This window comes from Chlorocebus sabaeus, chromosome 7 (assembly GCF_047675955.1).
Source record: "Chlorocebus sabaeus isolate Y175 chromosome 7, mChlSab1.0.hap1, whole genome shotgun sequence".
NCBI classification, from domain to species: domain Eukaryota; kingdom Metazoa; phylum Chordata; class Mammalia; order Primates; family Cercopithecidae; genus Chlorocebus; species Chlorocebus sabaeus.
Genome location: NC_132910.1, coordinates 23,563,157 through 23,581,331, shown reverse-complemented (window position 1 = coordinate 23,581,331; position 18,175 = coordinate 23,563,157). Strand labels below are relative to the sequence as shown.

Genomic DNA, 18,175 nt, shown 5'->3' with positions numbered 1-18,175 from the left:
AAATTGAATCATAGAGCATTTACTCAGTTTTATCTGGCTGCTCTTACTTAACATTGTATCTATGAGGCCTTCCCATGTTGTTGCAAGTAGTAGTAATTTGTTCTTTTTTTATTTCTTTGTGCTAGTCAGTTGCCTAAAATTACAATAATGTAACTTATTGTAATAAGCAATTTACTATAATCTATTTTTCAGCTTCTGCTATTATAGTTACAAATATTTTTGTACATGTATTATGGTGGGTGTACATAAGCATTCATTTCTCTTTGTTTTTGCATAGAAGTAGAATTGTTTTGTCACAGGGTATTCACATATTCAACTTTCATTGCCAATATGCCAAATGGTTTTAAAAAGGAGCATCTCCATACACACCACCACCTGCAGTGTATGAAAATTTCAGGTGATCCAAATATCATTCAATGCTTGATATTTTCTTCTAGCCCTTGTAGTGGGTATGTTTAATCTGGCTTTCATTTTTTTCTCTGATGTTTAACAATGTTGAGAACCTTTGTATATACCTATTGACTATTAGAATGTTATTTTTGTTAAGTACATATCTAAGAACATTTTTAAAAATTGAGATGTCTGTCTTGTTCGTATCATTTGGTAGGAGTACTTTATATATTTTAGATATTAATATTTTCTCTAATATGCATTACAAATATTTTCTCCAGCTCAGTAGCTCAGTAATGTTTGGCTTTAAGTAATATTTATAGTTGTCAGTGTAGAGGTCTAGTATATATTTGTAAATTTATAGACATTAGAAACTATTTTTATAGTATTTTAAATGATGTTTTGATGGTAATACAAAAAATTTTGTATATTGGCTTTGTATTCAGTGACTTGCTTAATTCATTTATTAATTATAAGAATTAATCTGTAGATTATTGTAGAATTTCTATCCTAACAATTATCTGGAAATAGTAACATTTATTTCTTCCTTACAAATCAGAGTTCATATTTATTTTATTTTATTGCCTTGTTGAGTTTTGTTTTGTTTTTCTACTTTGTATGTGTCTATGGAAGACTGTGAAAGCACAATGAGTATTGATTTAGGGGTTACAAAAACATTATAGCACCTAGGTGAACTCACAAATACAGAATCCATACATAATGAAAAATTACTGGTGTTAATATTTATGTAAATGAGACAGAATATAATATATAACAGTGTGTGCCTCTGTGTATATTATGATAAGGTATAGTTTATTCAACTATACTCCTACTCTTAGATGTGTGAATTACCTCCAGTTTTTTTTTTAATTATTACTTCCAATACTGTTAGAAACTTTAGCAACAGCTAATTATGTTTTCTTTTTTCATTCTTCCACATTATGACACATTATGATCCATATTGACACATTATGATCCATTTATAAATTTATTTTCTCTAAATCTAAACCATTTACCTGCCGATTTGTTCACTCATTTATTTGTTTAACAGATATTTATTGATCGCTTGCTGTGTTTCCAGTTCATTCAGCAACTTTTTAACATGTTTTCCCTTTTTGGTTTAATGGACTCAATAGTTAATTATCAGAGTTTTCTAGTCACAGAAGTATTTTGCAGTCAAAATCATTTATATATGTCCCTCTGTCTGCAGTATCATGGAGTGTCCATGGTAGATAGGTTGAAGACATACTAGTTTCCACAAATCATAAGCCTATTATGAGTATAGCTGTACTATAATGAATATCATGGAGAGCATACCTAGCTTTCAGCCTTGTTGTTTATCTTTAATCATTTGTGCTATTATAACAAAATAAGACAGATGGAGTAATTTATAAGGAAGAGAAATTTATTTCTCACAGTTCTGGTGGCTGGGAAAAGTATAAGACCGAGCAACCAACACTGCTGTCTGCTGAAGGCCACTTTCAACTTCCAAGATGGTGCCTTGTTGCTGCATCCTCACATGAGGGATGGATGAAGCCTAAGAGGGGATGAATACTGTGATGTCACATGGCAGAGGGCAAACCAACTTCTACAAGTCCTTTCTGTAGGAACCCTAATCCATTAAGACTTAATCACCTCTTAATACCATCACAATGAGTATTAAGTTTCAATATGAGTTTTGCAGGGGACACTACTATTCAGACCATAGCATTGTGATAAGAAGTTACATGCTGTGGTGATTTATATTGCGACTTTTCTTTGCTCAATCAAGAATTTACCCTGATGTCCATTGAACAAGAGGAAAAATGTAGTACATGAATTTATTTTTGAGCACCCTCCACCTCCACAATTTTTTTTTTTTTGAGGTTTTGGCTAACAGACTCATAGAATTGAACTGCTGAATATATTAATTATATTTAGAGAAAGTGATGTAAGCTGGTCCCTTGGTGCAGGGAAGAATCTGAACAGTTCCTTAAAATATTTTTTTTTTTTTAGTTATTGTTCAGGTAAACAACTTTCTAGGCTGATGAAATAGGTAAAATTGCAACAAAAAAAAATGAGTAGACTGTAATGAAAAATAACTAGATTAAACTACTCTAGAGAAAAAAATAAAACTAGGATACAATAAGAGATATATAGCTTAGTTAGTTAAATGTTTGACCAATGCCAAAAGGTTGAAATTTAATGTAAAAAAGAAGGAAATTTGCAAAACCAAAAGCTCTTGGAGTAAAATTTAAAGAAGATAATTTAAGTGGCAGAACATAAGATAGGTGTAGAAGACAGAATATGAGGAAGGAGAAGACACAGTCCAATGTCTGGAACCTGAAATATGAGACTGGATATAGAAATGCAGATAGCATGGCAAATATAAGATTGTTGTGTATCAAGAATTATCAGAAGTTGGCAATGACCTGATGAGACGAGCAAAGTAAAAACGACTTCAGAGTTTTGATTGCCTGGAAATGTTATACAAGAAGACTGTTGAAGGATATATTATGTTGCAATAAGCTAATGACTTGAGAATAACAATGAGAAGACACTGGAATGTCAATGTTGAAATGTCCTGTAACTCAGGATGTGTAATTTAGGATCAAAAATGCATTAAAACTCTGTTATTGAATGATTTGCCCAAGGGACTACTTGTAAAAAGCAAAGGGCCTTAAAATGATGCTCAGCCAGTGGTGAGAACAGGATCTTTCAAAGGACCACCTAAAGAGACATCTGGAAAACTCAGAGTGGAGAGGAATGAAAAGTAGGGTTAAAAACTGAATCAGTAAAGAGAATGTGTGATAATTCACTCTGTTGAAGAAAGGAAAAGGATTAAAAATGGAGAGAGTGGTCTAGAAAGAAGGGGAAAAAAATCTTGATTTGACTCAAGTCAATATCTGTAAGGAGCAGCTATACTGACTGAAGCTTAGAATGGAGAGGGCTTGAGAGGAATATCAACAGGTTGGGGGGATGACACTTCTTATTAAACTGGAAACCAGATGAAAATAAATGTGCTTCTATGAATTTTTTTATCTAAAGAAACACTTGGACTAAGGCAAATAGTTAATATGTTACTTGGAAGCACCTGATACATAGTAGGTGCTCAATAAATGTTTGTCCAGTGAATCAGTGAACTGTTATCCCTGTCTCGTCCACATCCTATGCCTTTGGTACACTTTCTGAATACTAAAAGTATATAAATAGGTGATTTTGTGAAACAGTTACATGGAACAGTAAGCTAGAGGCCAGATTGGACGCAGTTCCTGAGGGACGTAGGAGAAAAAAATGAGGGTATTAGGCAATTTCCGCAACAGTAAAGAATCACAACATGGAATTCTAGAAGTAGGAGAGATCCTGCAGGTCATTAGATAGCCCAACTTTCTTGTTATATGGATGTGAATTTGAGGCCCAGTTTTGTTAAATAACTTACCATATACATGTCAAGGTTTGGTTTTAGGAAATGGAAACCACACTAGCCATTTTAAGCATAAAAGAATTCAATAAAAAGAATTAAGTGTACATTAAATCTTCGTAAGGATTGAAAACACAGCCTCTAGGCCTGGGGTTCAAGACTAATTCCCAGAATGATACAGAAGATGGCCCACCCTGGTAGCTGCTATTTCTGCTAAAATCCAGAAATGGGAGGTTGAGATAGCTGCTGCTGGACCTACTGACTCCAGCTTGCCACCGCTGATGTTATCCAAGGATAACAAACAGCTATGACTGCAACTGCACCTTCCTTTCAGCATCCACACAGCTAGCAACTAGATGTAGATGTAGGACCCTGCTACAAAAAGCCACTGTTTTTACAGTGTCTCCATAACCACATTTGCCATTCTGAGTTCCAGATCTCATATGAGTTCATCCAGTTGGTTTAACTAGAGTCTCATATGGAGTTCTAACTACAAGTACATTGGGAACTATAGTTCCAACTTCTGCAGGAGTGTACCCCACAAGGAGGTTGGAGTGAATGATGACTCCCAAGTAACCATATTCACCATTTCAGCTTCTGAAGCTAAGATCATTACTGTAACAAGGACATGGAAGCCCTATTGCTACAATGTATTTCTTATCATTGAATACAAGTACACAAAAAGAAATTATGTGGATTCAGCTCTGCCTTCTAGAAATCACATTTTGAGACTGAAAGGCCCATAAATAGAATGACCACTTAATTTATTGTTCAAACTAGGACACATGTGGGAATGAACAAAAACATTACTAATATTGATGCCAGGATAATAAGCATAGTACAGAATCGCCCCAGGAAATCTCACCTGAAACCTGTTTATAAAATATTTAAGATTCTTCATGATCTTGCTTCAGCCTCTTAGTAACCATGTTTCCCAACGTAAATATTCACTTAGTTTTGCTCCATCCTCTTTGAAGTTCTTTTCCCCCAGCATATCAGTACTTTTCAGTGTTTCTGCATGCATTATGCCCATTGTCTGGAAGGGCCCACCCTATTTCTCCATGTCTAATATCTGTGCATCTTTTAAAATCCAGTTCAGATGTCACTTCCTCTGTTGACACATTCTCAGGTTCTTCCAGGTAGGGTAAACTGATTCTTCCTCAGTTACACAAATATCTTGCATGAAAATATCTGTTTACGTATACTTCTTTCTTATTAAACTGTAACCTAATAGATGACCGGATTTCAGCTTATTCACATTTGTTTGTAGAAGCCAGATTAGGTTCTGTGCTGAAAAGGTGTTCAAGAAATGTTTTGAAATAGATGGATGGAAGGAGAGAGGGAGGAAAGAAAGGTGAGGGGACATCCTTCCAGGAAGGAGGTAATAAACCTTTTCTAGTAATTCTAACATCTTTATATGTGAAGATTTTCCTTGTGTTACCAGTTTGTTAGATCTTTAGAACTACTGAATGAATTGAGATGTGGAATCACATTCTTTCTTAGAAATAGACTTGCTACCTGTAGACTGGATTTCCCTTTTGATATTTGAAGAAAATATCTGTATGCATTGATTTTGATGGCAGTTAGTCGTAAAGTGTTTTCACTACATCTGGGATAACCTATCAAATATGTCATTCCTCAATTTGAATCGAATATTTAAATGTTTAGGTTTCTTGGACTAAAAACACATAAAAAATCTTTAAAATCTAGCCAGATGAAATGAGATATAACAGAACCTACTATACCATGAATCACCATTGTGCCACTTTCCTTAACTTATCACAAGATGATTTTTTTTTTTTTTTGAGTGAGCTGTTTCATACTGCTTGTTGTTACCCTTGTTGATTTTGAGAAATGGCCAACAACGAACCCTAATTTATAAAATTTATTTCTTGCCTTTACCTCTGTAACATGGCTTTCTGAAGTTCACCCCAATTTTCTGTCATGTAAACATGATTTTTAAAACCCTAGCTTGTAATTTTCTGAAAAACAGAGCAAAACATATTCAGTGAATATTTCAAACATCGTGTTCTTTGGACTGTAAGGTGATATCCATGTTTGCTAAGGTTTTAGTTTTTTGAACTCCCTCCATGTTTGTGCTTAGTTAACAAGCACTTTTTTTTTCTTTGCTACTCTTGGAAGACGGTTTCTTCCCGTAAACACATTTACAGTACCTTTTGGCTCATATAGCTTTTAATGAACAAAGAAGTTCACATTCTTTTATAAGAAAGGTGATTTTTTTTTTTTTTTTTTTTTTTTTGGAAATTTCCTAAATGCTACTCAACTTTAATTGCACTTTCTTCCATACAATACTGTGTGTTGCAAGGACATACTAAAGGAGATTTAATGTGTCATAAAAGTACATTTTTAATTAAAGGGACATTTTCGGGGTTCTCACTGTACATTTCACTACTGCCTAACTTCAAGTCCAAGTAAATGTGTATAGAAAATCATTTAGGGAAAGCTAAATGGCTGTTGAAATTTTTAAGGCATGTTACCCTGTAAATCCAAGCTTCTAAGCTACCATATGTTCTCAGCAAAACCAAATTTAGTGAACTGCTGCTCCTGATCAAGATAGAATAACAGAGACTGCATTTACTCTCTTGCTTTAAACAACCGGAAATGGACAAAATGTCTGAAACAACAGTCTGCAAGACATTGGCTATCAGGCAGTGAATGACAGTGATCCTGAGAGATGAGAAACATATGAGGTGAGCCTCAGGATTGCCACAGCTTATTGTCTTGAGGGTTTCCAGATGAATCCCAGGGAAGGGGAACCCAGGTGGAGCCTGACAAATTCCCAGAGTTGAGAAGCCAGAGCTGAGAGCCTGTAGGGATGAAGGTGGCCAGAGTTCACAGGACTGAGAATGGGAGAAGAGCCATACAGAGACAACTCTAAAGATCTGCAGAGGTCCCCCTCTGGTATTCAGCTGAGTTCAGATCATCACATATATTTGTGAGGAAACTACACGAAGCTTGAAAAAGAGCCACCTAAAAAAAAATCAGAGGTAACGGTGCCTGGTGCTTATATGGGGCTGGGAATAGTGCGTTTCCACAAACCAGACTGCAATGTCTCATGATTCACATCACAGTGGAGAGTAGACAGAGGGGTCTGGCCTCAGTGGTGGTCAGTCATTACCTGTAGATGGGCACTGCTCTGACCCCACCTAATAAATCTTACAGGCAAGACCTGAAAGGAACAAACTTGTCAAGTAACTTAACTGCATCCAAGAACAAAGCTCAAGAATATTTATAGGAATACAGGTATATCCAGCAGCCAAAAGAGTAAAATTCACAATGTCAGACCTCCCATCTAAACTTACTGACTATGCAGAGAAACAAGAAAATGCAACCAATAGTAATGAGAAAAAAAATCTGTCTAAACCAACACAGAACTGACAAAACATGTTAGAATTAGCAAACACAAATATTAAAGCAATCATCAAATCTATAGTTTATACATCTTAGAAAACATGGAAGATATCAAAATGCCCATTATTTTCCATCCATATGGTCAATACGATTTCAGAGACTACATTATAGGCACACATTTATGTAGTAAAATGTGGTAACAATGTGTCTGTCTTCTGGCATATTTTATTCCTTAGACTAAGAATAATTTCATATTGGCAAATAAGTGTCTTTAGTGGAAATCACTTTAGGAATGGCTCAACAATTTTATTTGAATGCAAAAAAAGGTTTGTTATTAAATTTAACTTGAATAATATTATTTGTGGACTAGGAATTATAGTATTCCATTAATAATATTAGATAGCAAATGTTCTGTCATAGATCTATCTTCAATCTGCAATAATTACTGTGGCTTAAAAACGTTAACTGTGTATGCTATAAAAACTGACCAATCCGAACGTGAGTTAAAACTGTTTGATCAGTATTATTCAAATAAGCAAAGACACTTTAGATTTTTTAAAATGTAGAATGACTGCTTCTTCAATAATTTGATGTGATAATAACATACATTTTAATTCCATGTGTTTGGAACTCTGCTTTAGTAAAATTTTATTGCAAGTAGCATACATATGTTAATAAAATTATATTGCATCATAACAAAGAGATATGAAGTAAATTTTTAATCAGGATAAAATTCTGATCTGTATTGTGGTTACGTAATGCTTAAAAATGTCTAAGTGTTACCTTTTAGACAAGTGAGTTTGTTTATAAAATCTGAAAAAAAATAGGTAACATATTATTTTTTTAGAGAAGAGATTTAAGGTGTTCTTGGAAAATTGTATATAATTGCCAGTGTCTCCAGACTTTATGGACACTGTGCTCTTTAAGTGGGAGAATGGGAAGATTATCTCTTATTGTGATAAGTTACTAGACTTTTATATTCTTATGAAGTATTTTATATCATAATATAGATTCTTTTAGTGTAGCACTTTTTTTCATGTAAAAAAGTTTTAATGATGGTTGTATCCTTGATGAAGGATTTAGCATCAAATAAATTATAAGTATGATCAATCATGTATGATCAAAACAGCCAGAGCAATAATAACCATCTTTAATAATTTAGTGAAATTATGGCCTAATTATTAATTATGGAAATTCAGCCAGAAAGAACATGTTAGTGATCAACTAGCACAGCTTATTTATTTCAGGAAATTGAAGCTCAGATAAGTTTAGCATCTTTCTCAAAATCATAGAGCTGCATCATAGTAGAACTGGAACTAGAACTCAGTTCGCCTTTTATCGTTTTCTGTTCCCTTACTGTGCAATAAATCACCCTTAATTTAGTAGCTTAAAACAATGCCTATTTATTAGCTCACAGTTCTATAGGTCAGAAGTCTAAGGTGGCTGGACTGGTTGTATGCTTAATTTATCACAAGGCCAAAATCAAGGCGTGGGCCAGATTGAAGTCCTATCTGAAGGATCTGGGAAATAGTCCATTTCCAGGCTCATTTAGATTGTTGGCAGAATTCAAGTCCTTGTTTTTGCAAGCTGAGATCCTCATTTCCTTGCTGGCCGTTGGTTGTGGTTCACTGTCAGCAACTAGATACCTCTCTCTTGTCCAGAAACAGAATCCCTCCATCTCGAGAGCCAGCAACGGTACATCAAATCTTCCCCCTGCTTCGTTATTTCTGAATTTCCCTTCTGCCACCAGCCAGGGAAATATCTCTGCTTTTAGTGTCTCCTGAGGTTAGATCAGGCCCACTTGGATAATGTTTCTATCTGATGGTCAATTGTACCATATAACATAACATAATCGTAGGAATGATACTTCATCAAAGGCACAGGTTCTCGGGACTAGGGCAGGGCATCTTAGTGGGGCCATTTTAGAAAGTCAGCTTGCTGCATTCCTGAGCCTATTCTGATTTTCTTTGTATTATATCATACAATCTCTTTATTAAAAATCTGTAACATCAATATGAATATGCTCATAAAATGTTTACATATATCTCATTCAATTATAACTTTGATATTTGTGTGGCTTACTCCGTCACTTTGCAAGATCCCCACCCATTTGCTGCCTTCTTTTGAGAACCTTATCTAAAATTTTGCCTCCCTCACCTTGTCACTCTTGCTCCTTTCCTCCTGTTTTAGTCTTCTTCCCCTGTTTGATAGTTCTTATCACTGGGATGTAAGTTCTATGAGGATAATCTACATGTTTATCTCGTCCATTGCTGGATTCGCAGTGCTTAGAGCAGTGCAACATAAAGTGGCGTCCAGGGCCTTTAAATATTTATCTGACAGAATAAATGGCAATTATTAATATTAATAGTTTGGCTATAATGACTTGTTTACATTTTTATTAATCATTCTATATTGGAGTGATTTAGAATGCGAATATCGAGTTTCTGGAGAAGTTCGAGGTGAAGAGGTTTTCCATCCTTAATAAAGTTGCATTTAGGTGGCAAGTGATGGAAGTAACATGAGCTTTGAAATTAGCAGCTGTGAAAAGGAATCTCACCTCTCTTCTACGCAGTTGAGCTTATTTAGAAGATCTTAATTTCTAGCAGTCTAAGATTACTAGAATGTAATCTAGTAATTGGGTGTGGTGACCTCTTCCACTACTCTTCTATTACCTCCTTGATTTAGTAGAGCTGAACTACAAAAGCCATAAATAAGAAAGTATATAATTTAGTCAAGAGGAAGAGAAATGTTAATGAAAATGCTATTAGATGTTTAGTGCAGTAAAATGTGGAAATTAAAAACTGTGCTGTCTCCCAAAATTAGTTATGATTTAGCTGAATAAGAATAAAAGAAATAAACTAAGAAATCACTAGTAACAACATTATTCATTTAAAATAGAACCGAGAGAATAAAATAAACAAATTGGGAAATAAAACAGAATATGTAGTCTTTCAGAACACTGTGGAACCTAAGAATAGTTGACTACTGAAGAAGAATGAGAAGGAAAATGAGGACTATCAAAGACTGTAGCAGAGAAAGGGTATAAATGGGCTTGTTTATTAGGCTGCTCTTAGTTTCACCTGTCAGAAACTTACATCAAACTGTCTTAAGCAAAAGGAAAAAAAAAAAAAAAAAAGCAGTAAAATAAGAAAATGAGGTGGTGGTAGTTTATTGGTTTGTGAAACTGAAAAGACCAAGTTTTCAAAAATTAATGGGTACATTCCCAGGCTCATACTCATCATTGGAGTACAGTCTATTCGCTATTAGTAGTCTCCACTTTCCTCTTCTAGCATTAAACTTAGACCAACAACTATTCTCATGCTAGCCGTAAACACCTACATTATTATATTCCGCCAGTTTTCAGCTTAATGATGAGAACTTTTCTTTCCTAGTAGCTCCAAATTAAAAAGTCCTAGTTCACAATTTAATTAGCATAATTTAGGCCATTTGAACATCTTTTAACCAAGTCTGGAGTCAAGGAAATGGCATATGCTACTTGGCCATGCCGGGTGAATGTCCACTGCTAGAGCTGAAGACAGAAGTGTAGAGGAGAAAAGTGAGATGAAGAGGGTGTAAGTTCATGTAACTGCACGTACTGCCTGGAGAAAGATAGTTTCCCCACACCTAGAGTTGCTGGATTTAGCAAATAAAACTATAGCATTCTCATTTGAATTTGCATCTCAGATATAACAATGAGTAGGTTTTTAGTATTAATTATGTCTTATGCAATATCTGTGAGATATCTATAGTAAAAATACTGTTGTTTATCTTAGATTTTAATTTAACAAAGAATACTGTATTTTATCTGACAACCTTGCCCACACCCAAATGTTTCAGCAATAAACCACTGAAATCAAATTAAATGGTTGCAATGGGACTGAATGAGCGACAATTCTGAGAATCCACTTCTATGGAAATGAAGGACTGTATCTTTCAAAACATATTGAGGCCAAGAGAATGCAGAAGTTATCTCTAGACAAATAAATTATAATAGAAGAAAATAAACATGAAATGCATTAATGAAAACTAAGTGTAAAAGATACCAGTGGAAGACTGTTACTAAGGGATGAGGGAAAAGGAAGATCTGAAAAAGATTTCAGCAAGGTGGGTAACCTGTACAATATTCGTTTCCTTCTCTTTTATTTCAAACCCCTGTGATTCAATTCTGGCCACTGAAACATGGAGTTAAATGTTACCAGAGGGTTTCCAGGAAAGGTTTTTACCTGTTCCTAAGAAAGTAATACAGGAAGACGCAATCTGTTGGACATGACTTTGATGCTAGAATTCGTGTAGCCATTTTTAGGAGCTAATTTGAAGACCAAGTTTGTACACCAAGAATGGCAGGATGTGGAAAGATGAAAAGAACTGAATGCTTGATGACCTATTGATGGATTAACCAGGAATCACCGTACCTCGAACTCTTGTTACGTGAGCCTATTGCTGAAGACACTTTAAGTTTTCTTGATTTGCAGTTAGAAACATTCTAGCTGACATATAAAAGATTTTTATTGCAAATCAGAGTTCATATTTTGGATATTAAAGTGACTTTTAAAATTTCATTTGCTAATAATCACAAACCTAAAGCATTAAAACATTTTTTCCTTAAAAGGTAAGAAGTTTCCCATCTAAAAAATGTCATGTTACTCCATAAAGTAGTCAGTAAAAACAAAAGCAAACACATGTATTTTAGAATTAGAACTTTTGGGGAAAAGAAATAACAGAAACTAACATTCACTCAATGGTTATGTCTTTAAAAAATAAAAGCAACAGTTACTTAGTGAAACTTTTGAATTGACATCATAAATTGGCCTGAATATAGTTGTTTGAACTGTCATTATGGAATTTCTCAGTTTGTGAAGGATAGAGCTCCGTTTCACTGAAACATGTTATATCTTGGTAGAACAGTGCCTCCACATATGTAGAGATGCTGTTACTGTATCCTTTTAGGAAGTGATAACTTTAATTTAAATTTTTTTTAAAGATGTCAATTAAAAATCACTATTAGATGATACAAACAGGTTAACACAATTATTTAAGTTAACTGCTCGCTGCTTCTGATGTTGACAGATGACGTTTGTTGGAATTTACACTTATTTTTAGCTCTGATTATAGGATCTCCACCTACTCTTGGAAAATCCAGAATCCAACCTGTAGTATTCCAGTTACTTCATTTCATAACAGTATTCTGTTCACAAAGAATGCAAGATTTTTACATAGAGCCTCATTCTGTATTAATTGTTACTGTAAAACAATATGATGCTTTCTCATTTTCTGAAATGATGCACTACAAAGAATGCTACTATGGTACATTTTGGTAACATGAATCTTATTTTATTCTTCACTTATTCACATGAAAATTGGCTTGCATTCTCATAGGGAGTAAGAGTACTGGGAGAACCTAGTCAACAAAATTAAAATTTGTTAGTGTCATGTATGTTAGGACTAGATTCAGTGGCATACAAGAGAAAACTCATTAGAAGGGTGACCTAAACATGATGAAAGTGTTACCTCTAGTATGTAATGAAGTTTGTTTTTAGGTAATCCGGGGCTGGTATGGTGAGTCTACAGTCACTGAGGAGTCACACTCCTTTAAGTGTCAGACCCTCCTCTATTCAGCATGTCCCTTGATCCTAAGATCACCCCATAGAGCTGCAGACATCATGTCCACATTCTAGGAAGCAGAAGGGAATACTGAGTGATTGAATGGAGGGCCAAAGGAGTGTGCACCTACTGGAATGAATTGTCTTCATTTGAGGAGCCATAAGCATCAAGATATAAGCAATACTTCTGCTTAGATCTCATTGGCTTATACTTAGTCACATGTAACCCTTGGTCACAGGGAGATTGGAGTGACTTTTTGCTGGGTTTATTATTATTTCAAATAACATTAACTTTCTGCTCCTTAGGGAAGAAAGATTGAATATTGGGTAGATGGTTTTTATCACAGTATGCTTATAATTGTGTTCCAACCCTGAATGTATTTGTATTAGATTCAGAACTTACATCTTTCTAATTTTACCTTCATCTCCTGTCCTTTTTCAGACCATAGGAATTTTTTTTTTCTGGGGTGGGGAGCAATTTCACTAATCCTATACTTTGATTTCCTATAAACATGATTAAGCATATGAACATGTCATTCTCCTAAAAATGTTTCAAGCCTTAGTGTCCACAATCAGCAAAGAAAGTTATATTCTACTTTTTCTGTCTAGTAAGTTCAAAATTCTGATTTAACACTGATAATCCTATACTTAACACTAAAAATGACAATTTCTATTGTTACTTGATTGAACATCTATATGCCCCTCAAAAATTCATTCTGATAAAATAGGCCTTATAGTAAAATGATCACTTCTGCAAATTCATATACAGCAATTGGGAAACTAGGGGGTGCACAAAAGGATACAATTAAAATGTTTCCAAAATAGTAAATAATGTACATCAGTAATTCCTAAGGTAAACTTCAGAAACATACTTTTTCCCAAAAAGTTTTTAAAAAGAAAACTCACTCTAAGAACTAAGAGGGGATTGCCTTTGATATTTCTGAGAAGCTTAAAAAGCACTGTGAGCATCATCCTTTTGGAATGAAGCATGAGATTAATAACACTGCTCTGCCTCTTGCAGGGCCTTTTTTTTTCCTTTTGAATGCTCAGTTGAGAACACACCTGTTAGAAAGTTCTCTGTAACCTGGATTTTCCTTTTTTCTGCTAATTCTGTTGTCACATAAGTCACTCTCTGCTGCCCAACTCAGCTAGCACCATTTAAGCCACGTGGCAAGTGGAGTTATTACTCAAATCCTTCTCCCTAAAGGCTCAGCAGTTAGGGTTTTTCAAAGATATGTTGGTAGGCAGGGGACTAAGGAGTGGGTGCTGCTGATTGTTTGGAGACATGATCATAGTGATATAGGAGTAAAGAAGAAATTATTTAGGTGGATAGTGAGGGTAGGGAAGTTCTTGGTAACATTTTTCTTTTAATGAAAAGTAGCCCCAAATCATTTTTTTTTCTAACGAAGAGCAGCCCGTAAAATCGAGCTGCAGACATAGAAAGGCAAGCTAGAAACTTGCTAGGTGAACGCTGGCAGTTGTACCAATAGGAAAGGGGGTATCTGGGGACTAGGCATGTCCAACATGGCAACTCCATCTTCCCTTCTCTTTGCCAGCCACATGTACGGTAAGGAGGAGAGAACATGGCACTGGCCAAGTGGAAAACCCATTTGAATAATAAGATTAGGGTGGGACGGCCAGCTTCCCCACATGCTATGTAACTGTCACACCTGGTCCACCTAATCTGTGGGACCTATGTAAATCAGACATTACTACCTCCAGCCTGTCTATAAAATCCAGTGTACTCTGCTGGGGGCTGGAAACCCCATTTGGGTGCTCTTCTCTCTCACAGGAGAGAGAGCTGTTCTCCTTTTTCTTTCTTTTGCCTATTAAATGTTTGTTCCTAAACCCACTTCTTGTGTGTGTCCGCATACTGAATTTCCTTGGTGCAAGATGACAAACCTTGGGTCTTTACCCCAGACAACAATGCCGCTTCAATAGGTGTTGGAAAATGGTCCTCATATGCTGAGTCCACCACTTGGTGGGGGCCACAGTACCAGCTGAGTCATGAGTCATGCATTTGGGTGGGGTCAGTAGGTTGCCAGAATGCACAGGCTGAAAAATATCTCAAAAGATCAGTCTTAGGTTCCACAATGGTGGTGCTATCTGTAGAAGTAATTGGGGCTATGTGTGGTGGCTCACGCCTGTAATCCCAGAAGTTTGGGAGGCTGAGGCAGGTAGATCGCTGATGTCAGGAGTTTGAGACCAGCCTGACCAATGCGTGAAACCCTCTCTCTACTAAAAATACCAAAAAAAAAAAAAAAAAAAAAATTAGTTGGGCATGGTGGTGTGTGCCTGTAATTCCAGCTACTTGGGAGGTTGAGGCACAAGAATCACTTGAACCGGGGAGACAGAGGTTGCAGTGAGCCGATATCACACCACTTCACTCCAGCCTGGGTGACAGAACGAGACTCTGTCTAAAACAAAACAAAACAAAACAAAGAAGTAATTGGGGAAGTTTCCAATCTTGTGACCTCTGGAACAATAGCAGTTTATCATTTTATTACGCCTGTATCTTAAAAGAATTCATACCTCATTCATAATCCTAACCTAGTGGCCTTTCATTAGTTTTACAAAGGCAGTTTAGTTGTGGGAAGGGCTATGGTCATCCTTGCTTTAAAGTTAAACTACAAACTAAATTCCTCTCAGTTAGTTTGACCTATGCCCAGAAATAACCAAGAACAGCTTGGAGGTTAGAAGCAAGATGGAGTCAACTATGTCAGTTGCTATTATTGTCATAGCTTTGCCATAATTTTGCAGTTTTACTAAGACAAATTCATTATGAATGAAGATATTTCACAGCCTCAGAGCTGTCTGTAATTATAATGATGAGTATAAGTAAAAAGTGCCAGAAGCTATCCTACTGTCTTTCTTTGAAATATTTGATATTGTGCATTTTAGGAAACATGGAAAGAACACTGCCCAGCATGGAGGAAAGTAGGGACAAATTATTCTTGATTTTCAAAGGCTTCCTTCTTCTTTCCCAGGTTTCTTATGCAATAAAAAGAGAGATTCTGTTTCCTTACCAGAAAACTACCTATTTAAAGAGACTTGCAAAGGCCAAACCAAAGGTGTGTGAAAGCAGAATGAACTGCCTTTCTGAAATAAGTATTCAGCCTACTTCATTCACACATCAGGCTTCATGATATAATAACATTGCTGTTATATTTCCATTGGACGTTTTCTCTGAGCGTTCTGCCAAAAAGAGCCATTTTTAGAACTGAGAGCTCATGTCTGAATTTCCTATATTTGTACACTAGCTATCACAACCTTTCACATTCTCAAGTGTGTGAAAAAGACTTGAGGTTGAATAGTAAAGCTATTTGCAGGTGTAGTCGTCTCTTGACCTCAGTGAGGGTTTGCAGCTCTTGAAAACTTTTGAGGAAAGCTTTCTGTTTGATGTGGATGATGGTGAGAGTTATTTATGTATTGTGGAACCAATGTAATTCCTTGGTGAGGAGAATTTTCTCAGCTAATGAGCTAGCAGTTGGGCTTAGGTCAAAGTGAATTAAAGTAGAGCTTTTAAACCTGAGTAGTCACATTCAGAGCGTGTCCCCCTACTTGTAAGGGAGGGTGTTGGTGTTTCTGTATATTTTTTAAAGGTAGAAAGAGTGTGAGTAGGATCTGTACTTTCACTACTTCTAATCCTTTGTGGCTAGGGCTTGGTCATCAATCTTCCTGGCCAAGAGACACCTATTTTTCCCCTGTCTTAATTTTATTAAAGCCACAAAGGCGGAGAGGAGAATACCTATTTATTAATGTTAGATGCTGACTCAAATGACTAACAAGCCCCAGTGCCGCAAGAAATAAACCATCATATAAAGCATGAGTCAGAGCTGGTTCTGTCAAACTTGTTTTTAGATATGTGGTTGTTTTAGACATCAAGGCAGTTTATAAAATAAAATCCTTTCCGAGTTTTATATACTTGAAATGGAGATGAATATATTTTTTGTTTTTATGTGCCAGCAGTGTTGAATAATCTCTCATTTTAATCCAAATGATAGATTTTATTTTTTAATTCACTAAAACTTTTTTCTCAAAAAATACAGTCATCTGAAAACAGATAACTGAGGTCATTAAAACCTGATGATGTCTCTCTCACTTTTTCTTTCCATGTATATAGGCATGTGTGTATGTATATGTGTGTGCATGTGCGTGCGAAATGTTCATTTGGAAAGTAAAAAAATGTAAGTTTCTTGAACTGCATTAAATAAGAAATTATTTTTACTTTTAATTTTCTTTGAATATAAGTTATTTTCTGACTGACTTCTTACTTTGATATCTCAGATTTAGATAAATAGCAGCTGAAATGACTTGCCATCCAAATGATGGCCAGTACAAATGTGGAGTACTAAAGTTTTCCTGTGTATCCCTGCATACACATATATATGTATATTTTATTGGCATATGTATATAATATGTACCCTGTATATTATATACTATATTATCCACACACACACAAACACACACACACACATGTTTATAGTATATACCCTGTATATCCACTTCTTCACTAGCAGCATTCACTAGAAAACCATACTCAGAAGAAATAAAGCAATACATAGTGACTGATAATCATATTACTAGATGCTGTTGTGTTGCCATGCTATAATTTGATTTTTAAATTAAGGAAAGAGGAGCAATTTAAATTTATGTGACACAAATTCTATACTCCATGGTTATAGTAACTTAATCATTGTAAACATACTGGAGTTGTTTTTATTTGTAATGTCAATTTATTTAATAACTACATAGCCAGCTTGTATTCTACACCCCCACTGCCTTGGCTCTTTGCTGGGAGAAAAACTGAACCACTTCTATCCCTACAGAATAGTTAGTCTGCCATGATGGCACCACTCCCTGTATAATAATATGATTTTACCCTCTGTGTTGCTGTTCTATGTTGAATTTGTAGCAGGTCTGTCTGGTCATATGCATATGCATATTATTTAAGGAATAAACTGAAAAGTAGCATCTCAGTGATTATGAATGATACTGATAGGCCCCTGAGAAGATTCTTTTTTTCTAAGAAGTTATTGGAAGGCCTGTTGGGGAAACTGAAATTCCTGGTTCCTTTTGTTTCTTAATAGAGTCGGACCTGGAAGGCCTTGATGATCTAGGTACTGTTTATGGCAACATCCACCAGCAACTGAATGAAACAATGAGACGCCGCAGACACGCGGGAGAAAACGATTACAACATCGAGGTACTGCTGGGAGTGGATGACTCTGTGGTCCGTTTCCATGGCAAAGAGCACGTCCAAAACTACCTCCTGACCCTGATGAACATTGTGAGTAGTGACTCCTTTTTAAAGCTTTTTGATCTTTTAATTCACTTCTCTTATTTGTTGGTACCCTTTGGCAATCTGTGTGAGAACTTCCATGACTGTGCCCTGCATCCAAAATATGTACAT

At 35.6% G+C, this 18,175-nt stretch overlaps 1 protein-coding gene across 1 annotated transcript in view; it reads left to right on the top strand.

Moving 5' to 3' along the window:
* ADAMTS3 (ADAM metallopeptidase with thrombospondin type 1 motif 3) overlaps positions 1-18,175 on the top strand; it is a 288,194-nt gene that overhangs the window by 212,234 nt on the left and 57,785 nt on the right. The window contains exon 5 of the mRNA XM_007998846.3: positions 17,853-18,052. Coding sequence (XP_007997037.3) covers positions 17,853-18,052 — 200 coding nt within the window. The remainder of the gene's footprint in view (positions 1-17,852; positions 18,053-18,175) is intronic.